At 40.5% G+C, this 26,766-nt stretch overlaps 1 protein-coding gene across 1 annotated transcript in view; it reads right to left on the bottom strand.

The window, feature by feature from the left end:
- Positions 1–26,766, bottom strand: part of LOC121900042 (phosphodiesterase 4D interacting protein) — a 121,885-nt gene that overhangs the window by 61,123 nt on the left and 33,996 nt on the right. The window contains exon 4 of the mRNA XM_042415943.1: positions 1,961–2,071. Within this exon, the coding sequence (XP_042271877.1) occupies positions 1,961–2,071 (111 nt within the window). The remainder of the gene's footprint in view (positions 1–1,960; positions 2,072–26,766) is intronic.

Here is a 26,766-nt window from a genome sequence, read left to right as displayed (position 1 = left end):
TCTATAGTGGCCGATGGAAAACAGGTCAAACACTGCAGGGGCAGTAGAAACAGTTTGTCTTTCTGTCCACTGTCTGTTCGTGACCTTCCTCCGTCCTGGCAGGCAAAACAGTGTATTTAAAGCTCTTTGTTTCACTTTTTTTTTACAGACTTTCACTGATAAACATCTTTTAAAAGAAACAGATGCGTTTCAACTGTTTTTCATCTGTTCTACAACTGTTTTTTTTTTGTTTAATGTTGTCATGGGTTTCAAAATTTCCTGTATTTTTGCTACTACTGCCAGAACATCATGTTGAGCACAGTTTCCAGCATACATGGTCCTCTGAGCTGAGGAAAGCTCAGAATATACTTCCACTAATGCAAAGTGACAGAAAAAGATGGCGAGAGCAAATAAAGCTGTTCGTTATGCTGCAGATCATTCAGAGTAAAAAAAACAGCAACACATTACACATGTACATAAACACGTACAGCTTACATTCTAAATTACAATTAAATAATAATAACAAATTATGATCTACTTGCACTTGCTACTGTTTGGACACTAACTTTATTTCATTTTACTGGTATCTACTAATCTAACGAGTGGTGGGAAGTAACTAACATGATGCACCAGATGGTTTGTTACACAGAACCATTGAGAAGTTGCCTTGTTTGGAAAAGGGCGGCACTTTCAAAAAATACTTGGCACGTGATTGGATGAACCATCTGTCTATCACCGTCTTACCTCGCGAGGCAGCTGGATTCGCGAGATCATGTGAGAATCCTCACAAGACGTTGATTGGTCCGGACCACCGGTGGATCTCATGATGTCGGGATCTTGCGAATCCAGCTGCCTCGCAAGCTCATGAAGTAACTCTGCTACAACGCGTTGTTACAAATGAACATGTAAACATAGTTTTAACATTAACAACCACAGATTTTTACCTGTCGGAGATGTAATAACGTGAAAAAAACTCCACAAAGGATCCGTAGAGATTTCCCATTTTCAATTTGTTTGATGGCCCATGAGTAGCTGCGATATCTTAAAGCTAGCTGTGTTGTCTTGCTGTCATCAGTCCTCCTGTTAATGCTGGACTTTCTAAGATCCCTTCCTGATGTGCTTTCAATGTAATGTATTTTTGTATTTCGTGTAAAAATATAATCTAAAGTTTGTCTGTAACTAATGTGAGGCTTAAACAGTGAGAGTTAATCAAATTAAGAGGATATCCTCTGAAGTTACAGTCTTTTTAGTACAAAATTCTCTCTTTTTGGTCACTTTTTGTCCACTGCAGCTCAACAGGGAAACAAAAAAAGGGGAACTTTGATACCTGACTGTTGTTTGAAGACAGACTTGAGCAATTGTGAACTCGTGCTTTAAGGCATCTGTATGCTTCAAAGTGTTTGGTGATTAGTCGAACAGCGCTGGGAGCCCCCCCCCCCCCCCACACACACAGGGAGCATCTGCTGTTCAACAACCATAACTTTCTGAAATGGACGATCCAGCATTAAGGTCCATTTTATGCAGGCATTGGTTGGGTGTCTGGAGCTGAGAAAGCAGGTTTGAACACACTTTTTGTGTGAACTCCTTGAATACCACGGAGGAGAGACTGTGTGAGTGCAGCCTTTTCACTCCTCCGTCAAATGTGTCTGTTCAGAACAGCTATAAACACTTTTGCCCATAGATGTGTTTGGACGACACATTAGAAACATGCTGAAGCCTTTAAGCAGCCGCTCAGTTTGATCTGACAGCACTGAGGCAAACTAGTCAACCTCACAGACTTCTGACTGACAGTTTGTGTTGCGGAGCAGCCTGAGACCTGCTGTCAGTCCCAGTTAATGTCAAACACAAACCCGCAGAGCTGAGAACAACAAGGCTGACTGCACCCTAGAGCAGATAACCACAGACACGCAACAAATGCATGCAAAAACAAACAGTTTTGAGTAACTTCACGCTTCATTAGTCACGAATATTTCTCACTCACCCTCTTGTGCACGTCATCGCTGCTCTCCTCAAACTTCTGCTGGATCTTCTCCTCCAGGAAGTAGATCCGGAGCTTCAGGCTGAAGTTCTCCTTCTTCAGGTCGTTCAGGTGCTGCGAGATAGTGCGGTAACCACGGAAACCACAGTTAGACATGGTAACAGGTGGCTCTTTTGTAGGGGGCATCGTAGCCCCCCATTTAGCACAGCATAATATGTGAAAAGACAGGACTGAAGGGGAACACGGCTGCCTAAAGAATCAAACTATCCTGATAAAAATCAGACCACAGATCAGATTCCTGCTCTCAGACGGAGAACGTGAACAGAGCCGTGGTCAAAACATCAAGTGGACATGAGCTCCTCACAGTTTGGATTTGTTACAGGAGGGTCAGAGATGGCATACAGGCGGGCAGGAGGGGATTATGGGTGCAGGGAGGGAAGGGGGGGGGGCGCGGGGATGTTTCCTTTTTTACCACGAGGAAGTCATGCCAAGAATTTGAGACAGGAGAGATTGTGCACATGTGTGTGTGTTGATAACAGGCACAAATGCTGAGCTACTGTAGAAACCTCTTCACGCTCACGAATGTGTTGGAGACACGATCAAAGTTTTTTGACTTGAATGTTGTTTATTTAGAGCAGCCGACTTGAGATCTTAGACTTTTTTCTTTGAGTCCAGGCCTCGAATTTAAGAGAATTCTGAGAATTACACTTAAAAATGCTGCAAAGTTATTTGCTTACAGTAAAGTGAGAGGTGTTGTAACCAAGACAAAGATTAACCTCATGCATGGTTCATTCTTCTAAAAAAAGATTCTGAAGTTATTCACCAAAAAACTGTAAATTCAAAATGTATTCAAATTAAAAGTCTCCAGTAGCAAGCACAACTTCCCACCATATAAATATTGTTGTAATTCTAACTGGTCAAAATGGAAACAAAAATAAAACTAAACCTTGCTGCTCACATAGCAGGAACATCAGAAAAATAACACTTATTAAGAGGAATCTACCAGCAAATTGACCAAAAAAGAAGCAGTGAAAGACATTGCAAAATAAACAAATTTGTCATTTGTCATTTATGTGTCAGAAGGTGGATTCTTGCCTTTGTGAAAACAGAACCAAACAAACTCCTCTTAACCAACGTCAGACGCTTAAAATAGTTTATAAAACAAGAGCAAAGACAATCTGATTTCATCCTGCTGCTGCGATGAGTCAGTAGAGTTTTGATGGTGACTTGCAGCTCCAGGGTTAGAATCAGGCTAAATATAGTTGTCACATATTAAAGTCGTTGCAAAAGCATATGAGTCACTTTATTTCAACATGTAGCAGATCTTTGTGTATTGAATCCTGTTGAAACACTTTTTATATGCAGACTAGATGCCAAACTTTTACTTTTCAACAAACATTTAGAGCAGTTTTAATCTGGGAAAAGATCCAAAGAGTTTTCTAAGATAAACCAGCTGCAAGTTCACTCATTTAGAAAGCTTTCAAACCTTAAAGCAAGCCTTTGGTTCCTCTTATCTCTCAGGTTGGATCCTTGTTTGTAAACATCTTCAGAGTCGAGACGGCGTGCGACCACGAGGAGGCGCTAACGCTCTACCTGAGCTCAGAGGATCCCAACGTCTCCACAGATCTACAGACGGAGCTGCAGCCATCCAGCAGCTATTTAAAGAAGCTGTTGCCCTGCGGCTGTCACTGAGGAATGCTGCACTGGGAGACGCTGATCACGCATGCAGGGCCGTCTGATGTGCTGGCACACAGTACGAGACTGACTGACTGCAGTTTCAACTACACACTAGCATATGGCTGAATGCAGGAACACATGTTGTATCCACATTCTGCACATACATACACACACACACAAGAGGAGAAAATGTATGCAGAGAGCTTGAATGTGAACTAGTTATGTAGAAAATGAAAGACACAGAAAAAATACTGCACATTTGCTTAAAGTCCTGGCTGGATTAACATCTCCAGTCTTAAAGGGCCAGGACACAGTTAGTTGCAGGCACAGTAACGTCAATCATACTTAACACAGTTTTTTAGAGTTTCCTTAAAAACTACAATTTGTGTAACACTATATAATACAGACTGCAAAATTATGAGCGCTGATCTGTTTAAAATAACCACACATCTGCTTCTCATAGGGCCCACATCCGTCAATAAAGCAATGATGGCTGTCATTTGTCTTACGTTTTGTCCAAAGTCCCAGTAATTGTATCCTTTTCTGATATCTTAACAGATAAACGGTGGCTTATAAGACATGAAAATGAGACTGTGAATCTAATAGTCACTGTGACACTGAAGTCTTTATACAGTGGAAAGAAGAATTACCTCTGGATGTAGGTATTAAATCAGTTTGAACGTGACTTCTCCACATGTTTAAAAATGCATTCAGACAAATTAACTGAACCCTATCTAATTACAGTTTGGCGATTTTCCTCAGAAAAAAGGCAAAGAACACTAGAGACTAGGAGAAGAATTGATAGTCTAGAGAGTTCAAATATTTACAGGATTTAGGTGCTTTTTAGTAAGTTATTCCAAGTTTTGTAGATGTAAGAAGATATCTCAGAAAACTTACAAAAAATGAACAAACTTCACATTTTGTGATATATATATAATGTAGGTTGTTGCTCTATATGCTCTTATATTGTTGGGTGGTTTGTGTTCTCGTTTTTTGTCCAAAACAGGGATATTCAGTTTAAAATCATATAAAACAGAGAAATGAAGCAAATCTGAGACCTTATAGAAGCTGGAACCAGAGAAAGGTTGGCAATGTATTTGATAAATGATTAATTGATCATCAAAGTGGGTGTTTTTCTGTCTCATCATATCAGTATTATTGCTTGTTGAATTATTTTTTGTACTCACTCTAACACTAATAGAGACATGATTTGTAAATATGTAAAATGTAAAACAATTTGAAGGTGTGAGTCGTTCCTCATCTTCTGATCTTCAGCGTCTACATCTTAAATACAGTATAAAGACAAAGTACGTGCACATCCTGCTTTGGGCTCCTTAGTTCCAATGAAAGGAAATCTTAAAGTTACCACAAACAATGATAGTTCTGACGATGATGTTCTTCCAACTTTTGTGTTTGTTCCTTTCCTGTTTCAACATAGCAACACCTCCGTGCACAAAGCAACTCATAAACAAATGGTTTTCCCAGTTTGATGTGGAAGAACTTCAGAGCCCCGACCTCATACCCCTATCCAACACCACCGAGCCAGACCTGATCACCCCAACGTCAGTGTTGGACCTCTCGTGTGAGAAAATCCAAGCAGCCAGGTTCAAAAATCACACGTTCAACTACCACATACGAGTGTAATATTCATGTGTCCTCATACTTTTGGCCACATACAACTCCTCATCTAATATCCAGACACACGCACACAGTGTCCACAGAGATCTACACTGATGGAGAAACACTGGCTGACTACTGAAAATGTTACCTAAAGCCATTTATCAATAACTAATAATCGAGGGGAGAGAATGAACAAAAAAACTTCTTTATAAGATTCTCAATTTGAGAGAGTCTGAAAACCACAATAATCCATCCAAATATCAACTAGGTTGTCATCTGCTCATCTGCTTTTGTTGTATAAGGTGATCATAACAGAACACACACACACACACACACATACACACACACAGAGAGTGATAGTTTTTTGGCCATAGTGATCAAGAGAGTCAGTCACAAGTGCATCATCCATGCCGAAACTGAAAACCAATCTGAAGTCGACGAGAGTTGGAGAGAAGACTTTGACCGCGGCGGCTCATCCAAAGGTCACGCAGAGAGAGAGAGACGACTGAATTTATTACAACACGACGTGTCCGTGAAATGAAATCATCCTAATTCTGCAGGACTTTTCCAGCGTCAGAGCATAATCCAATACTAGAGAAGGGAGGGGGGGAAAAGAAAAGCAGCATTATTACATTTTTCCAGACTCTCTCTGCTCTAAACTTCTACCCCACTGTGTCTTATGATTTGGGAACAAAACTCGGACCCCAGTTATTAGAATCAGAAAGGATTAAGACCTGAAACACCAGGACCAGAGAGGATCCACGTCCCAACACAACCCTGAGATATTATTCATTGTCCCTTTCCACGTTCGTCTGCTTGACTTGCTGTTTAGTTGCCATGGCAGCACATTGTGCCGAGAAAAGTTTAAAAAACAACTCTACAGGACTATGAGTGTAATTGGGAGTTTGAATGTGTGTGTGTGTGTGTGTGTGTGAGTGTGTGCGTGCTCTGGATTGGCAGAGCGCTGGGAGTTTTCCCCCCTTTTACCGGTAACAGGAGCTCCTTGATGCCAGCTAGCTCGACATTTTCCAGCCCTGCTCTCCGGCGGTGCCAAGCCCCTAATGCAGTTCTGCACAAGGGGGAACGTCTGATTGTGTTTATTGTGCTGCCACGGTCCACGGTAGACATGGTGGTTAAAAATTATAATTTGTAAACCTAATTAAAGCGTCAAGGGACCAACTAAAAATATCCCCAGGAGCTAATTAAAATCATGGACAGAAAAAAAACAGGAGACTAATGCACCAAACACACTGTAGAGAAACCAGATCACACCACCGCAGAGGATGGATGCAGCAGCACGGTTTATTACATGCGTCAATCTACAGTCGGTCATATTTATTTATACTATAATGCATGAAAAGACTAGTTCAACATTTTGGGAAATTGGCTAATTTGCTTCTTTTTTTTAATTTTTAAACAAGAAGATGGAAGTCAATGCCCATGTCATGTCTGTGTGTTCAGTAAAGAGCTTGAATCAGGACACAGTTAGCCTAGCTTAGCATAAAGACTGGAAGCTAGCTTGGTCCTGTCCAACAATACACCTGCTAACGCTCACTGATGAACACACTGGGCCTCATGCAAGAACCACTCATATGAACATATTTGTTCTTAAGTAGCATGTAAGAAAGATTTAAGAACATTTGTGGCATTCATCAGTTTTCTCGTACCTCGAGGTACCAAGAATTATAGTGTCTTGAGGGACGAGTTCACAGTTTTTCAAGTGTTTGTTTTTCTTGCTGTAATCATTCCTCCTGTTCATACTGACCATTAGAAGATCACTTCATAATGCACTTACAATGGAAGTGATGGGAAGCTAATATGACTGTAAATATGGCAGATATCCACTTGATATGACTAACTCAGACTGCTGAAGCCTCATATAAGCTTTACATCAACTTTTAAATGACTGTGTGGACACACTGTGGATTTGAAAACACATTTGAAGGATCTTTTAATATCCAGTATGAACAGGAGGAATGATTACAGCGAGGAAAACCCTCTTTCACTGTTCATATGGACACCTGACTGTTGTTTTAAGACACACTTGGAAAAACTGTGAAACTATCCTTTAAGACTTTCATCAGACTCTGATACCGACTGTGTGCAGGAATCAAGAGTTTCTCAATCCAAGACTTTATGGTGTACAAGAACTTTGCTGGAATTTTTACATTTTGCCCAAATTTCTGAAAGCGGCTTACAACTTGAGCAACGTTTTACTGGAAAGGTCGACATTGAGACAGATATATGGGCAGATACTTTGACGTCAGGGTGGAGAGTTAAGACAAAATGACATTTGAGTGAGTACATCATTAATAAAACTGCAAACACGACATGGCACAGACCAGTTATATTTAATACAATGAGATGGAGTGTGATGATTTGAAAGCGTATTAATCACTCAGACAGCGTTGGCTACTGCAGACTTCAGAGATCGCACTGCTGTTATTAGCGAGACTGGGAGCCACATTAAATCTGACCACACACACACTGAATCCAAGTAATTGAGGTTCACTGCAAATGTTCATCATAAAATTACACTCAATGCAAAAGTCCCTGCAATATATTACGCTACACTTTGCCCCTTAAAATAGATTAACAAGGGAGACAAGGCCACGTGCTACTGTTCTCACACTGTTAACAAAAACTGAAGCTAAATACATCAAGAAACTTTTAACAAGCGTGTAAAAATAACCCAGTTTATTGTTTCTGAGATGGAACTATATTTATTTCCATTTCATTTTCCAGTGAATAGTCATTTCTCCTCTCACCACAAGGCTCATAATGATGAACAAACCAGTGGGCCGAAGCTCAGAGAGAAAAAAAAAAAACACACACACACAGCTCTACGTTTGAGATTTATTCATCAGGAAAATAATCAAGCATAAAATTTACAACCCTGCTGAGGGCGGAGAGGGCTCGCAGTGATGTCATGATCTGTCAGAAGAGGAACCGACTGCACAGAACGTCAAATAAACTTCATGTCGAAGCACAAAATAAAATAATTGTAATGCAGAATATAAGAGAACTAAGAGTTTAATTCCTTTTACTGGTATCTGTTACATCATAAAATCCAATTATATACTTTGTAATGTGGTGCTCTATAAATAAAGATTGTAATTATTATTATATGCTGCAACAAGGGACTTTAAATTGATTTTAGATACATTTTCCAATGACTAAAAAAACTGCATTAATGTAATAGTCCAGTAAAATGTTTATAATGTCAAATATTCTCTTCCTATATGCTTGAAATGTGGCTCTTAAAAGTTTGTAGTCTGGTCTTTCACAAGCAAATATGGCAAACAAACATATTCAGCTGTTTAAAACTCACTCATGACCAATTTAATTAAGTCTAGTTGCAGACGACAAACCGCTGACTGAGCTAACGCTAAATGAAAGTGGTGTTTTTTATCCATATGGTGAAAATATGGGTGTTTGGACGAAACTGTGCTGCTGAAATTCATTGTAACTGTTGTGAGCTGCTTTTTTTTAAAGGCTAATACTCATATTAATGTCAATACTTTAAGTGTAAAATATTTACAAGCCAATATTTTTCAAAAAAGTGTGACCAGAATATATAGTGAGCAGTTAAAAGACCTTTTCAGAGCTCTCTGGTGGACAAACTGTGTGATATAATGACCTCAAACATATCTTTGGCATCAATCTAATATTTCCTCTGAACAGGTATCGATTGGCCTCTGATACAAACTGTCACAACTTTATTTTGGTGCAAAAATCCTGTATATTTAATATCAACATAAAAGCAGTTCTGCAGCTTTGCCCACAATGGTCTAATACAACCAGAGAGATTCAAATGAAAACTACCTGTAGTGTAAATTATATATATTATCTTGGTTTAATCGTCAATAAAATCCTATCAAAACTATAGAAACTTCATTGAAAAGTCATATCTGTAGATCAGATTCTCTCAGTCTACTGTCAGCCTCATGATGTGTTAAACACTGTTAATCTGATTCAGTCAAGAAACAGTTAAAGCAGCATCAACAACGTGCCAGTTGTTTCTCACAGGATGCTCAGTTTATTCAAACCAGAGATAATGAGCACAGTGTTTATCAGTCTACAGGGAACTAAATTAACTTTATGAAAGTAATCTATCAATAGCAGAGAGATCTGTCTATGTCACAGACAGAAGACATAAAAGGGGGTGGAGGATAACCAAATGTAGGCTTCATCTCCTCTCACTTTCCTCCTCTCGTTTGGGTTTCGATCAAATCACTCCCAGATGTGGTGGCAGCAGCTGTATGTGAGTGAAGGATGGTGCGGTGCGATGGAGGTGGCAGCGGAGGGTCGGTTGGTAGCCGAAGCTCGATGCCAGCCTGCGTTCTCTGGGATGGAATGACACAGATGGATGGATGGGTTCGGTATAGAGGCCGTTTTGATGGCTTTTCCAGCCCGTCTGGCAACTTCAATGCGGTGTGAAAAAAAAAAAAAAAAAGCCCAACAAAACAAACAAAAAACACCCGACCAACTGTGTGTGTGTGTGTGTGTGTGTGACGTTCTGGCTTCCAAACACCAACACTTCGACATGTTAAATTCAAATACATTTACGCACACCGACGCTTATTTTCCAACCCTCTAAGATGAGCTTGATGATGTCCAAAAAAAAAAAAAAACGTACGGTAATGTGCAAAAAAGCAAGGATGAAACTAATATTTAGACGAGGTCAAGACGAGTACGTCGCATGCAGCCTGCGGCGGGCGGTTTCAGTGGGAAAGAGCGGGTCACACGGCTGCACACGCTGAATAAAAAACCTGGCTGGCCCTCGGTGTTTATCTGCAGCCATGTCTGCGTTTCCATGGCTATTTACTCAGAGCGCCATTGTTTTGCTTTAATGATGCCAAGAGAACAAGAGGCATGAAGCAAAACAGGATCTGAATCTCTTTAACAGCACACACACTGACTCCAGACGCTCAGATGCAGGCCTGAGCTGGAAGTGGATTATTCAGCTCTTCTCCAAGCGAGGGCCCGAGAAAACTCCACTTTATAAGACAGGATCAAAAGCACTGTTCATTTATTTGAAACCAGAGCCTGCCGGCAAATCATCTCAGCTGACATGGAGTTCAGAATGAAATCACATTAAAGGCTGTTTGGGAGGAAGCAGCGGACATAAATAACAAGTAAACCCCCTTTTTTTTTTTTTTTGAACTCTATTAAGCTCTGCAGCAGAAATCACACACAAGGTTTCAGGATACATGTTAGTGCATTTGGCTGTTTTAAACCCGGCCAGCCAGTGTTTTCATTTTGTTGCTACGTGACCAGAAGAAATGAGAACATTTTTAGCTTTGAATCTAAATTTTTCACCCTCGCGGCGCGCAAGTACTTAACCTTCTGTTTTTAATACTATCTGACTAATTACTCGAGGTGGAATTCATGAATCACTTCGCTGATTTGAATCGTTTCATACAGTCCGGGTTCAGGATTTGCGGTCTCATCCATTATTCACAGATCTTGGATTCTTCTTCTTATGACTTAAATCGGCATGAAACTCCTGGTAAAATCATCAATCCAAAAGATGAACAACTGTGTTAGAAGATATCTGGTTCTTTGATAAAAAAAACAACTTTGTGGGAGAAGTTAACTCCCAAGGTGCATCTGAAGACGAAACATCCAATCACAGAGCTTAAAACGCTGTCACATGTGCCTCTAACGGCAGGTGTAAAGATAAAGATTAAACCTGCAGTGAGGAACTTTTGCCCCCCCCCACCGTTTCTGTGGGGAATGAAGCGATGTGATTGGGGCGCACTCTCTCCGTCGACAGTCACGAACCAATCATCGCTGGTTGACGTAAACGCATCACTACAAGCGCGGGAAAGTCACCACAGACACCAGCTTTTAAATCTCTGGTAAACTGGGACATACAGAGATGTTTACCTGGCGATGAAAGGCTTAATCTGCATCGTGTGAACTCGTTTGGCAGACGTTTGCAGCGTAAATCAGTTCACTTTTCATTTCTGGGTCACTTATTCAGCAACTACGGTGCAACATCAGTGTTTTGAAGTCCTTACTGCTCTGATTGGCTTCTTCTGCATACTGACGACAGCTAAAGCTCATGGGTACTGTAGTGTTTAGAGCCGTCTGCAAAAATGACAGACACACAATGATAATTTAAACTGGTGTTTATGACATAAACCTGTTCTGAGCTTCTATGTTCAGAAATATTGAGGATATTGTTTAAAGGAAAGTTTGAAATGGGGAAAACAGAAACAGCAGTTCCTCACATTTGCATCTCTATTCATAGCACTCTGATGATCTGGTTACTTCAGAAGTATTTCAGTGTGTTTCTGGTTCAAACTTTTATATTTTGTTCAGTCAAAACTCTTGTGTTTCTGTTGCTTTTTAGCAGGATGTAACATACTGTTCACTCAGTCCAACTTGCTAAACATTTGTTCATACATCTACTAAACATCTCTGTTAATTAATCTTCTGACCAAAGATCTTCTTGATCAGGGCCGCAGTAGTAATGAGTCTGAATAAAAGCACATTTTTCATTAATCAAACTCAATCGTCATTTTATTTTCAATTCATTTTTCATTGTTTTATGTTTGACATCATTTCAATTGACACGAAAAGCTGCTACTGTAGGAGCAATAACTACAATCTAGGAAATATGACAATTAAAGGGTCGACTTACAACAAACCTGCACAGCTGCGTCCGTCCGTCCGTCCGTGCTCGTTGCCATTTTTGTGGCTATTTTTCTGTTGCTGATTTTCTAGCTGATAATCCGAATGATTGATTTTGCTCTTGTGTTCGGGGGGAATCGGGGGAAACGACTGCCAATGACAGCTGACACAAGACCTCTTTGAATCACTAAAAAAAAAAAAATCTGAAAAATCTGAGATGTGGACAGTGATTTAGAGGTCTGGAACAACAGGCTACATTTTTTAAAGAACCTGTCAGTGTTATCACAATTCAATAAGCTAGCAGCGGCGGACTGAGGTTAAAGGAGCAGGTTTGTGACCGGGAGGTTGCAGGAAAAGTACATTTTCTTTATTGAATAAAAGTATGAAACAAATTAAATTGAATGTTTATTGAATAAAAGTACAAAAACAATTAGATTAGGCAAAATCTGATCAGAGAAACATAACAGATAATCTAAACAAGCAGTCGGTGCAAATAATCGATGTCACGGACACAATTCAGCTGCTCGCTTCTAAGGAAGTGAGAGGCAAGCGAGGGGAATTTCAACCCCCAGCTGTCTCTGACATTAAAATGCATCAAGCATCATAGAAAAATTGAGCAATAAATAATGACAAAGTCTTGGCTTCATGTGGCTCTGCAGTGGAAACCTCAGTTTTCTATTCTTGAACAAACATTCGCAGGCTAAACGGTTACAGCTACCAAAGTGTGCACAGTTAGTCTATTTCAGTGAAACCACAATTGATGTCATGTATTTTGTAGACAGCAGGGAGTCATAAATACAGTACTGTATCTGATGCAGGGCAGACTGGGTCATTTATCCCCTGCTGCCTGACTGAAAGGTCTTCTGGGACTAATCAGGATGCGGACCCATCGCTACAAAGACTTTAATATCACGACGTGCACCTACAGTACAGTAGACACATAAAGGCTGCCGCCGCCTGCCAGGTGGAACGCAAGCTGTCCCCGACCGAACTATTTTACTGGACAGGTGATTTTAAAAGGCTGGATCGAGATCAGATGTTCCAGCAATACATCCCCCTTCCTGACCCGGGCTGTCTGAGATACCTGACCCCCGGAAGTGAGCGCGGGGCCGTGACGGATGGCCTGCAGCCCGGAGCTCGGGTTGATGATGCAGCGTGATACTCCCAAAGAGAGAGAGAGGAAGGAGAGAGGGGAGCCGGGGCCTGGACTCGGGCAGCACCTGGGGCTGAAACACAGCTGCTGCTGCTGCAGCTGATGATGATGATGATGGTTGTGAGTCTGACCGGCCTGCCAAAGACGAAACCTTGTCAACTCAACACTGACAAGTCAGTGGAACTAATGTGTAAATGTCCAAGTTTATAGAATGAAGGGATTTCTGGCGTTTATATGTATATATGCATATGTGTTTGAATCAGTTGGGTTTTCTTTCACATTTCTTTCCTCTTGTACAAACGCTGACATCTCACCCCTGCATGTATATCTGAGTTTTAATTATGTTTTGGCAGGATGAAGGCGAGAGGCAGAAAAAAATCTGAAATCTGAGCCAACAAAACAGCTTTTTCTGGATGCAGATCTGACACCCAACACTCTCTTTTTCTCTTTACAGCACTCGCTCCATCTCTCCTCCATCCCTCCATCCTTTCATTCAGAGGTGTGAGTGCTGTGAGTCAGCCAGACAGGAAATTACCTCATCCAGGGACTGAGGGGAGGGGGGGGTGGGGGTGGGGGAAGGGGGGGGAATCGACAGAAAGATAAAAGCGGAGTGTGCTCAGGAGGAGGAGGAGGAGGAGGAGGAGGAAGAGGGGGCAGGAGGGTAAAACTAAAGCTGGGATCAACAGGAGGAGGAGGGGTGCTCTCCAGCTGGGGTGTGCAAATGTGCTAAAAAAGATCAACTAACCAATAAGTTGCACAAGAGCAATTTTTTGATAATCAATTAGTTGTTTAAGCTATGAATTAAACAAATATACCAAATATTCTCTGGTTCATGCATCATTTTTGTCAATAAAATGTCAGAAAAAGCTCATGGTGATGTCTCCAGATGTCTTGTTTTGTCTGATCAATCCAAAGATATTCAGTTAATTATCATATACGACACATAAAAGCTTCAAAATCATCACATTTGAGAAGCTGCGACCAGCAAATGTTCAGCATGTTTGCTTAAAATATTACTAGAGAGATGATTTGATTATTAAACATTTACTCATCGATTTGTTCAACGTTTTGGCCAGAAGACTGGATGTTTGTCGTAGTTTTCATCATATTGCAGCATTTTCATCTTCGATCCAAAACGGCAGCACAACAGTAAACGCCCACACACACACACACACACACACACACACACACACACACACACACACACACACGTCTTTACATCACAGCTCACATTTGTCACCCACAGACAACCTATGAAAGGCGACAGTCTCTCTCTCCGGTTCGGTTCTCTACCTCCGAGCGACCCTTCCGACTCAGACAGACAGAAATCTATATTCCTGTTTTATGATCCTTTTTTCTCGGGAGCCGATTCAACGTTTACGCCTTATTTCCACTGAACAAGTGAAGCCGTGACACCCATCGAGCTAAAAGGTCAACATTTCAGGACCTTAACAGCCATAAACTTTTTTTTTTTTTTTTGGTATTTCTTGTTTAAAAGATGTCTAGATGAAGATGAAAGGAGGAGACCAAGTGGAAAATACTAAATGTGGAATCAACTATTTAGGATTAGTATTAGCATTAATATCTATTTATACTTAATCGCTGTGACTTCTATATGTATTTTTCCCTTATTGAATACATATATATGGTAATACAGTTATCATACGTTGTTTTATGTGTTATTTTTGCTTTAAACTCAATAAAACTTACTGAAAAGAAAGAAGAAACCTACTGAATTATTCCTATATATTGCATATTATTTGCAGCATTAACTGTCATTTAAGGAAACAAGGAAGAAACTTGCATGAAGCGTGAAAGGTTACGTTCACAATTTTTTCCAAGTCTGTCTTAAAACAACAGTCAGGTGCCCGACATTAACAGCCAGTATGAACAGGAGGAATAATTACAGAGAGGAAAACCTCTTTCACTGTTCATTTGGGCTCCTGACTGTTGTTTTAAGAACAGAACTTGACATTTTTATACTGTTATGATGTCAAAGTGCTAAAAACCTGAGGAGAACGTATGTAGAACGTATGCTGCCTGCCTGCGAGTTTGTGGCTGTCCTTTCTGTAGCCTTTGTTGCTAAGGCTGTTCCATGTGTTGTTCATGTTGTCTACTCATATTGTCTATTCACAGGAGTTTGAACTGTAAATCATGCAAAGATATTCCAGTAGAGCCCCAGAATATAAATATAGAGCTGGAAATGTGCACTTTAACTTCTTGTAAAAAAAAAAAAAATATATATATATATATTAACTTTGTACTTTCAGTGGGACGTCGGGACTTTTTTTGAACATACAATAAAGTCAGAGATTCTTTTGGAGTTAGCATTTACTGGCTGTTAGTGGCAGAGACACCTCTGCTCTGCCTTCAGCTTTCAGCCCTGGTGTTTGGCGGCTTGACAGCGACGGATTTTTTTGTTCGACAGAGCTGGCAGAAAAGTTGCGTCCACAATATCAAACATCTTTCAAGCTCTGCATGTGTTTGCTGACTGTTGGCCCTCGGACTGGAAAGACTTGATTTCTGTAAGATCAGACAGGAAACCATCCTGCTAAGCTAATCTTCCACAAACCTCCTCTCGCTCGGCGGCAGTGCCAGAGCTAATCAGTAGACACACACACACACACACACACACACACACTCGGTGCTGAGCACAAGCAGAAACATAAGATTGTCTACGACGCACCCGTAAAAGTTGAAAACAACGATTATGACAATTCATTCGTCCTCTGATCAACACGCACGCCGGACCCGACGGGAGTCAATCTGCTACATCTAAACACACGAGTCATCGTTACCAAAACCCGTCTCCTCCTGAGCAGAAACTAATACCTGTTCCCAAGCCGCCGCTCCGTACACATGCAGGCAACATGGGCAAGGCCAAGCAAATACTTTCCATCAGTTTGTGTAAGCAATGATAAACACGTTACATCTAATCATAAAAGCATGTATTTCATGTTACGGTCGGGGCAGAGCTTTCGCGGGCCAAAATGCCCGGTTTTCCCATGGTTGTATTTCAGAGAGAGAGTAGGTCTGTGTCTCATTTCTGTGTGTTTATGGCAGATCTAAATTATGGTATCAGGTTCGCCCCAAACTGAACCAACTGCCAACTGTCATGGCCGACCCTCCCATATAGGCCACTTTTGTCTCTGCTGGGAAGTAGTGTAACCCAATCTATCCTCGAATTTCTGGCTCTCCGCTTGGATTCATTTCTGCCATACGGGGAGAGAGAGAGAGAGAGAGCAGACAGATCTGAGAAAACAAACACAGACCTTCAGAACAAAGTTAGTGGTTCTTTCTTTTTTTTTTTTTTTTTTTTTAGTTTCTTCCCCAAATAGAAAGCAGAGGAAATGCTGCCGGCAGAGCCACGTTTTGTGAATGAAGCCCAGCTGACAAACAGAGAAGGACGTGGACTGTGAAGAGCTCAGAACGATGTGTTTGTGTGCAAAACTGTAAATCCATATAAAGATAATCCACACACACCTAGTAGTGAAGATACATCTCTATATTCTTATAATCTATAATCAGTCATTTTTAATTTGCATTTGCAATACAAACTTTGTCCAACAGATGGTGACAGAAGAGAGTCAGGTGTCAAAGAGCTTTAAGGAGCTGCTCTCGGCATGTAGGTCAGGACACATGTAGGTGATTTTCACAGGGAAATTAAAATGATTCTAAAGGAAACTGTTATCCATCACCGCCCAAGTCTCTCTAACGTAAAGTATGCAGAACAAAGTATGGCAAGGTTGAAGACTACAGTATAAACACTGACGCTTGTGTTACATAAGCCTCTGTAAACACATGACATAATGAACTATGTGATCTAAAGAGAAAAAAAAAATAGTGAAGGACATTAATTAAGGCAACGAATTTCAACAGTTTATGTGACAGGAAATTTTAATTTGGAGGGTTCAGACTGAGTCTGCGGCCCACATGGCTGCACGTTATTCTGTTAAAATAGGAAAACTAGGACTAATGAAATACGACATTTGGAAAGATCAACAATGTTTAATTACATTTATTATTTTTTTAACTTTCAGGTGACAGATTCTTCCTAAAGTTGGAGATTTTGGAATAAAATGATGCAGAAAAAACAATATGAAAACCTAGAAAACAACTACAGAAGAGTTTCAAACAGAGACAATTACCAACAGAGTCATTTTATTATTTAACCAGACATATTAGTTTCTTCAATTTGCCTTAATTCATCAGACAGTCTTTCAAGTGGCTGAGAACGTCAAGGCTAATAACTCTTCGACAAGTTTCTCTTCCCGGTTTAAATTTTCTCACTTATGAGAAGAATTTGTCACATCGTAAAAAAAAACAAAAATCTGATCTACAGAAACTTTTTGTGAAGGGACCAAATTTTCTGTTTTGCAACTCAGGAAGTGTGACGCCGCCAGTTTACCCATAAATCTCCAGGGTTTTTTTTTTTGTCTTTTGTCTTAAAGCTGAAACGATTACTGAGGCGTCAAATTAATCAGAAACGATTGTGATAATCAATTAACTGTCATTAAACAATTCAAATCTCGTGTTTCACTTTCTCAAATGTGAAGATTTACTGCTTTTCTCTGTTTTATATAATTACAAACTGAAACAACATGTTTTCTGGCATTTTATAGATTAAATCTTTAATTTAAAAAAAGGCTAAATAAATTGCAAATAGCAATAATTATTAGCTGCAGCGCTACATAGTTCATTGCCATGAATGTGAGCAGGTTTGCACAACTGTACAGTGTCATGGCTGCATTTTCTATCTTACACATTCAGGGTCGTACTAGTGTTTGTGTTGCATTCAGGAGCAGTTAAAGAAAACACAAAACACACTTTCATTCCTATAAAACTACCCGTCTCAGTCTCGGTGCATCCGCAGCTGCAGTTTCAGTGTGAACGTTTTAGTCGGTGACGCTCCAGAAACATTTAAGATGAGATGATTCTTGAATATTTTAGAATTTTTTTGAGATTTGAGGCTTTCATCCAACAAAAGCTACACACACACACACACACACACACACACACACACACACACACACACAGCTCTGTACAGAACAAGATGACCGTGTAGTGTACTGGATGGACAGTGTGACCAGTGAATGTCCACATGGCTGAGCATCGACTGTGCAGATGTGTACGTGATTGTACACATGCGCTGTACAGACTGTGTGTGTGCATGTGTGTCCAGTTGTACACATGTATGCATTGTTGTGTGTTTGTGTGTGTGTGTGTGTTTGTGTGCCCTCCTTTTTTGTCGTCTGTGGATGGAAATCAAAGGGACAGCGAGTGGGAGCCCGAGGGCCCCACTGCACTGAACCATCAGCTGGCAGGATGAGAAGCGACTATATAATGAGACAAAGAGGCAGGCGGAGGGGTGGAGGGGATGGGGGCGGGGGGGGGGGGGGGGGGGGTAGAGGAAAGGGGTTGACAGAGGATGAATGATGTGAGGGAGAGCTGAGGAAGAAGAGGACAGAGAGAGATGTAGATAAAAAACGGTGAAGGAATGAATCAGGGCAGAGCTCATGTCAACCTCGTTTCAGAACGCGAGCCAATTAAATCCAACTCAGCCTCCTCTGCTCTGCTGAGTGTTTGCTGGTTTGGTCTCCCATCATTTAAAGTAATTATAATTGATATTTTTATATTATTAATGTCTGAGCTGTCAGTGTGTAATGTGTTGGTCGTGGCTCATAATGATGAACCTACAGAGACTCTGCAGCTCCCCTCGGCTTTACGGAGCATTATAACGATTTTTCAGCTCGTTGTTTATCTGTCCAGCTGCAACTTTACTGTTTTGGTTCACTCTCAATGTCCCATAGCATCATTTTGGGTTTGCAGCAGGCAGCTGTTTTCAGAGAAAAAGCTGTAAGAAAAAGCCACTGTCCACTACCTGCTCAGCACCAAACAGACACAGTTAGCTGTAGACTAGCTGGTGAACATAGTGGAGCATTTAGTAGCTAAAGAGACAAATATTTCCCTCAGGAGTTGGTAGAGAGTTAAAAACAGAGCTAAAAGAGAGTCTAAATGAATGATAATGTTGCTCTGTAACTGCTGGATGTGGAAATAAGCAACTGTTTTGCTAAGTGAGACGTCTGATGATACATCGGTGTTGTTTCCGCTAAAAAGAAGCGGACAAAAATTCAGTTATTTTAAAAGTCCTGAAAAGTTAGCAGCTTGCTTTTGCAGAGGACAGCAGCTGGATTTATAACAGTTATAATGAACTGCAGCAACAACTGAGTCAAGCAAACAAGACTTTTTAGTGGAGTATTCTATTACCTGTAAGGTTTCAGATGTCTAGATGTAAACATACCAAACGTGTGGATGTTGTTTGTTGGAATATACAATTTAATGCTGCATTGGTTAATTTTTTTGGCCCCTTGGTGGCAGCAAAACAGACACTGTTCAACACATATTATTATTACTACCTTTATTGCTGCAGGTCGTCATAACGTGTTAGAACCAAGCGCAATGCAGAAGTGCCAAAAACTGCAGTTCCTTGAATGAACCACTTGAGGCTCCAAAAGCGAACACGATCATCCCATTTGTTTGTGTCAACCTGGTGAATTTAAGTCCGATATTTACTCTCCTTTTAGCTCCGGTTTGGTCTCCACCGACTCCTTAGAAAAATACCTGTTTCTTTACCTGCTAAACGCTTCACTTTGTCCACCAGCTCGTCTCTAACTTTGCCTGCCTGCTGTTTGCTGCTGGGCAGGTAGTGTACAGTGGGTTTTTATCAGAAAACAGCTGCTGCTGCTTCTGGAAACACTGACACTGATCCAGACAATAAATGTGCTGTAAAACCAAAACTAGAAGCTAAAATCTTGGAAGAGCTGCAGCGACATTTTTCACATTTACACACAGCAATATGATCCAATGTCAATATAAAAACAAATACTAATTAGTGCAACTTCAATATTTCAAGAAATACAGTTTCAGTATTTTGTAACTTCTTCACTACAAACGAGACCTTCTGCGCCGCATCGCACATAATGATTTAATCTATTTTAATATATATATTAATCCAGCTTTAAAAACATTGGCAGTGAATGTTTTACACAGTTTTAACTATGAACATGTGATTCGTGTAAGAAAACAGCTGAATATAATTCGCATGAGATGAAGATACACATAGCACAAAAAAAAAAAAACCTAATTCATATCTCATAACACAATTATAAAATGCATCTGGTTTGTGCACTTATGTCACCGCTTTTATTTCCATTGTTACATAACCAACTACAGCTGAACATGACTGCGAGTATCCGTTAAGTGAAGCTGCTGCGTGCGTGTGTGTGTGTGTATGTATGTGTCAGGCTGATATAGCGAGCACAGCGTCAGTCACTGTGAAATATATTCAAACATATAATTATTCTGAGCACAGAGGGGACTTCAGGACATCAGCTCAACACTCCGTGGCTTCGAATCGTGTGAGGACTTTAAATTATGTTCCAGATTTCAGGGTTCAGCAACGATTTGGATGGAATTTGCATCGAGGGACACATCTACTACTCGTCTCCAAGAACTCTTTTTTTTTTTCTACATATTTTGGACTGAGGTATAAATGAAATACATTATTACATTAACTGACAAATAAAATGTACTCCCCCCCCCCCCCCCTTTTTAACTCACTTCTTTTTGTTAAAAATGTTTCTGCAGTATTAAACGAGTATAAAACCACAAACATGGGAAAACATCGTGGCACTGCCAGGTGAATTATGCATTCCCCCAGCGCGCCTGGCTGCCTAGCCCGGCGCTGCGGCTGCACTTCATTAGCTATCTGCACTCTACCTTTCTCTGACAAATTCAATAAATGTTCATCTGGTTCCAATAAGGCCCCTCGTTAGCAGTAATTGGTCTGGTATTTACTAACAGCATTACTCAACACTGGCTTGCGCAGGCTGGGCCGCTCTGATCTGAGCCAGGCTACACTCAGCCTTCTGGGTTTGTTAGTTACCTGCCAATCCTCGGTGCCCTGCAGAAACCTGCTATCTCCAAAAGGTCAACTTTCCACAGTTTGAAAAACCCCCTGGAAGATTTTCCCCTTTTCCCTCATGCTTTTATTTCTCTCAGCACAACAGGGGGACTCTTTTCAATAGTTTGACTCGGTCCCCGGGTCTCTGTCTTAGACTGCTTCATCTCTGTCTGATCCGTGTATTTGTTTCCTGCGCTGCTCAAATCCACATTTACTCCCTGCGTCTCCCAGAAATTAAGTTACTATATAAGTAATTTGCAACAGCAGTTCAGTTTTGTAGGAAACATATTGCCGACCAGATTACACTTTCAAATAACATAATGAAGAAATGTTGTTGAACATATGAGTAAAATGTTCACTGACAACATATTTCATCCGTACTTTTGTGCCAAACATATCTGCTCTCTCGCAGTTCAATATCCGCTCGTTGTGACTTTAATGTTATGAAGCAGTTTTATGGTCGTGTGTAGACACTAGCAGCATTTGGTTGAGGTTAGAAGAAGGATGATGGTCTTGGTTTAATACAGAAAAAAAAGAGAGACACAACGTGTTTATTAACATTTAACCAAAACCACCAACTTTCTCTAACTTTAACCAAAGTGCTTTTGTTGTCTGAGCATAAATACAGACTCAGAATCAGGATGCAGGGATGACTTGAGAACCAAGAAATTACTGTAGAAACAGGATAATCTACATTAATTAGGTCTAAATGAGCAACATAAATCCTAAAGTGGAAGTTTCACCCTGTTGCATGTTGCTAAACCGTGTTTTTTTTGGGTTAGAAGTTACAGTGAATACAAATAAAAAAACGAGCTGGAAGAGCCTCCAGTGACATTTAGATCAATCGTTGGGGAGCTTTATTGTTTCCCAGTAAGTTAAAGCAACACAGTAGACTGGTGGATCGGATGAAAGCTGTTGGCATGACATGCTTAAACCATTTTCTCCCAAATACGTCGACGACTACTGCCCCGTATAAATGTGCACACACTTTTACACACTGTACCTGCAGCTGCTGTTACCTTACTGAACCATCACCCCAAAAACCACTGCTGCACCCATCAAATATTTACATTTGATGTTATGTTGCAGCCATAAAAAATTCTACAATGGGTTTGTATATTTAACTCAGAATAGACTTGATATAGTTTTCATGAAGTATTGGGAAAAGAAGTTAGAGGGGATGTTTGGTGTTTCAGAGGTTAATATATGTATATGTGTGGGGCAGGGATACAAGGTTTTTGCAGGACGCTGTAGTGCAGCGTCACCCAGCAGGGTGTGTGTAGAGCAGCTCGGCTTTTACTGAAGAGTTTTGATGGTTGAATTCTAATGTTTCAATGGCGAGAGAAAATATTTTCACAGGGCGGAGGAGAGTAGTCAGGCCAGAGCTGTTAAAGAGCCGCAGAACAAACTCCTGATATGTTTCAAGACAGGAATTACTGCCGTTTCACAGACTCACGGGAGATTCCACTAAGAAGAGGTGAAAATAAAAACTGAATCTGAATAGTTTAACTGCTTTACTTTGACTGAAAACATCATTATGTTTAATCGGAATGAGTTAGGGAAAAGAAAAAACAGGGTCAACAAAGTCATATATGAACCCTGCAGAAGACGTCGGCCATCTTTGCTGCAAGACTTTTATTTATCATAACTTCAGATTGTGGAAGGAAACATTATTATATATTTTATTTATTGTCAACAAATCCCATAAACACACCCAAACCAGTAATCTGTTACTGGTTCCTACTCAAGAACTTCAAAACAAGCTCACAAATACTACTAGTATTAATAAATATAGTGTCTTAAAATGCTGAGTCATTTCCTAGGACAGCTTGTTGGGGGACTATTTTCAGCGGCGGATGGATCCATATTTGGTGCTCTAGTGAGTATTTCTGGCAGCAGGATGGTGTGTGTGTGTGTGTGTGTGGATTGAGTCAAAATAAACTACAGCGGGGCGCCGCGGCGACCTGCCTGTTAAACCACATAACCGCAACGTCCACGGCCGAGGGACCCTTCTTGTTGGCGTGTCGTAGCTACTCCTCCGTCTCCTCTGTGTTTCCTGTTTCTCTCTACTGACCTGAATAAAGGCAAAAAGCCCAAAAAAGTACAGTGTGTGTGTTCATGGTGATGAAGGAAGATGTCACCCAGTGCAACAATGCAGCTCAATCATGTGTTTTTAATCGCTCTACGTCACAGAGGAATAACTTTGGATAACACACACAATACTTGTTAGTAGATCAATTCATTGTTGTGTTATCCTTTAAGCAACGACGGCTTGAGTCAGGTTGGACGGGGGGGAAAAAAACGGAGGCCGTTTGAAATCTAATCAGGCTTGAAAATATGTTGAAGGGCTCAGCAGAACGGATCATGTAAGAAAAGAAGTTGCTGAGTAGCGGCTGAACTCATAAAACACTATTGAGGATGTCAGTGATAGACAATATGAGAACAAATGGAAGAGCGTTAAGGAGAAACAGAGGCAGACAGACAGAGGAGTAAGAGACCCAAAGAGACAAGAAGGAAGATCTCGAATAGAAAAGCGAGTGGCTGATGAAAATCAGGAGTTTCTCTCGCTGCTCCTGGTCTTCCTTTTCCTCTCCTCTGCTAGCAATTATTCCATTTAAAGGCTCCCTCAATCACAGATAAGTCAGAGGGTTTTTTTTTTTTTTTTTTACCAAAAAGCACCTGTCCCCAAAGCACAGCAGAAAAACTCTCAATTTCAACACCCCATTCTAATGCGCTGATTCCAGGAACCCTACATTGGAAATAAATGATGACACATGGGTGTGCATAAGCCCGTTCCAAGTTTGGATTTTTTTTTTTTTTTCAAACATAAATTTTTCCTCCCCTTTTCTCTGGCAAGTGGGTGAGTTTTCTCTGGTATGTGAGGAGGGGAACGGAGGGGAGGGGAGGAAAAAAAAAAAAGAGGGTTGTCTGTTCAGAGGTCTGCTCTGCACATGTCGCTCTTTCACAACCTTTTATAAGACATCCCGGCAAAGAAAAGAAAAGATTTAAAGGAGGGAAAAGAAGAAGAAGAAGAAGAAGAAGAAGAAGAAGAAGAAGAGGGGGGGAAAAAAGAGAATCTGCAGGATGTATCTGTGAGAGAAAAAGAGAAAGAAGGGTGGAGAGAGTGGATGAGGAGATGGCTTTGATTACACACAGATCTGGCCATTACCAGCCCGCAGAGAGACTCTATAAAACAATAACAAATGGAGACCATCAGTCAGTCCATCAGTAATAAGCTACAACAACCAGCCGGCTGATGGGAAACACACCTACCAACAGTCAAAGGAGAAAAAGATACAAAAGGAACCTTGTAAAAATCTATATTCAATTTCCTTTCCTAATGAATAGGTGTTTTTGATAGAAAAGTGTCACATTTGCCAGCTCTTCAGCAGTTAGGAGAGACTAAACGACTCAAAGCTTTCCAGGCCGGCACAAGTGGTGCATAAACATTTGATTTTTATATCCTTTTGTGTATCTTGGCCGTTGAAACATCTTGTACTTTGAGTGTTTGTCCAAAGCTCTCTGAGTTAAAAGCCTGGCCTGATTAGTGTAACATTTACTGTAGGCCTACAAATTTGATTCTGATTAGATGGAGAAAAACAGGAACAGGCCGCCGCTTTTTTTTTTTTAACAGCCAAATCTGAGGCTGCGATACAGTGAAGTCTTCGATGAACGTCGTAGCCATCATGAATCGTAGGACTGGGTTTTCCCAACTTCAATACTTTTTTTTGGTGGTGAGCAAAAAGTGTGCGCCCGAAGCCTTGGAGTATCAAAAAACTGTAAAATGCTGAAAGCTGGCATTGAATTCTTGCTCAAACTCTGCTTTTTGCTGTTAAAGCAAACTCAATACTTCCTCCGTCTTGTTAAAATTCCACAGCACTAATTCAAATCAAAAACAACAAAACTTTTCAAACTTTTGCTGCTTTTTTCTTTTAAACAAAAACAGATTTTTATTCACTATTATTTCCAATCACTTCACCTTTGCTGTTGCTTTAAAAAAAAAAAATTCCTATTAATCTGCCGTCAATGAAACTCAACACTTCCTGCAGAGATGTCAAATTACTATAAAAACCTTCCAGTGGCTCAGAAGGTAAAATCCCTCCTTTACCATGTGAGCATTTATACCTTACAGGATACAGCTGCTGATTCTCGATATTTTTCTCATTGTCAACAAATATAATGTACATATATATATATATGTCATTCCTCTGTGCAGTAGACCTCCGTTATTGTCCAAAAACTATTAAAAACGTGTCAGGGAGTTGCGCTGGGTGACTTATTTTAATGCAACTACTTACAATGTAATGGATGACCACAAGAAGCATTTTACATCCACTGAAAATTGTTGCAAACCTTTGTGTGTCTGACCACTTGAGTTAATGTGTCATTATAAAAAATATAATATGACATCCTGAGAAACAGAAAGCCTGCCTACAGTTCTGTATGTTGACAGAAAAGTGTAGTGGTCCTCTAGTTTATGGCTCAGGACTCATGTCACAACAACCTCAAACATTTAATAATTATGCTTTTATCTCATATTCTCTGACATTTTTTGTCGTCTTTTCTTTAACAAGCCGTCATGAATCGTGTTTTCAGCAGAGGATGGATTTCTGGCACAACTTACTTCCAAGATGCATGAAGAAGGAAAAAGTGTTTGAAAGGTCAAAACTCCAGCAACACTTGTTGTGAAAAAAGAGCAACTTTATTGTAAGACATTCCCAAACTGGCAGAGAGGCAAGCGTTATCAGAGTTCAGAGCTTTTAGAGTAGGTTAAGACCTCTTCGATACGTGTTGCCGCCTCATAAATGTGATTCTCCTGCTTATGGACCTGATATGGTGTCAGCGACGTCCATCACTGGGCCTCATACCATAGACTGTATATAAAGATGGACGTAGCGAGGTGTGACGTCACCCGTCGGTTTCACTGGAGCCGGTTTGAAGCCCAGAGTTGCAGCTTGGAGCAAGAACTTCCCAGATAAGGAATGCAGGGTGTTGTCTTCCACACTCACACTTACGTTAGCTTACTGGGAACAATGAGCGCTGCACACTTGAGCTAACGTTAGCTACTTTAGCTTAATTGCGCTAACAGGGCAGGTATCAAGTAACATTAAACTAAGTGAAATATTGACACAATTGTCCGTTTCAGTGTGAGTCCTGGAGCCAACTGTCAATCACAGCTGTCAATCAACACTCACACAGCAGACATCAAAGCTACTATAAGTCTTCAAATCTTATTAATGGAGCAATAATTTCCAAAATGACCACCAGCACATTTATTAGAGGGCCTGAATTTAAAGATTGAGACCAGAATGATTCGTTGAAAAAAATGTTTGGCTCAGTATTTTAGTATTCTATTTTTTTGAATGAGAGTCAGTTGGAGCATCAAACAACCCAGTGTGTGTATTTATAGGATTGATTTGGTATTGTAATAAAGTTGTTCTTTGTACTACAAGTGTTTGACCTTTTTCACGAATCGTGGTTTCAGTCATGTGAACGTTACTTTAAAGTTAAACTGTATTTCCATTTACCCTCCGAAGGTGATTGGTCAGATTTGTGGAGGGTATACTGTGGTAGACTGTGGTTTCTCTTCCTCTCTGACCCCGGGAATAAAGGCTGCCTATACTGCCGGAGTAATTGCAGGATCCGGCCTGCCACTAAGTACAAGACTGATTCATAAAAAAAACAGTTTTCTGCTTCTTTTTGTTTGTAACTGTTTCCATATGATGTGCGGGCTCAGTGGAGGGATGAAGTTGG

Source organism: Thunnus maccoyii, chromosome 7 (genome assembly GCF_910596095.1).
Source record: "Thunnus maccoyii chromosome 7, fThuMac1.1, whole genome shotgun sequence".
NCBI classification, from domain to species: domain Eukaryota; kingdom Metazoa; phylum Chordata; class Actinopteri; order Scombriformes; family Scombridae; genus Thunnus; species Thunnus maccoyii.
This window is presented reverse-complemented; position numbering and strand designations above follow the sequence as displayed.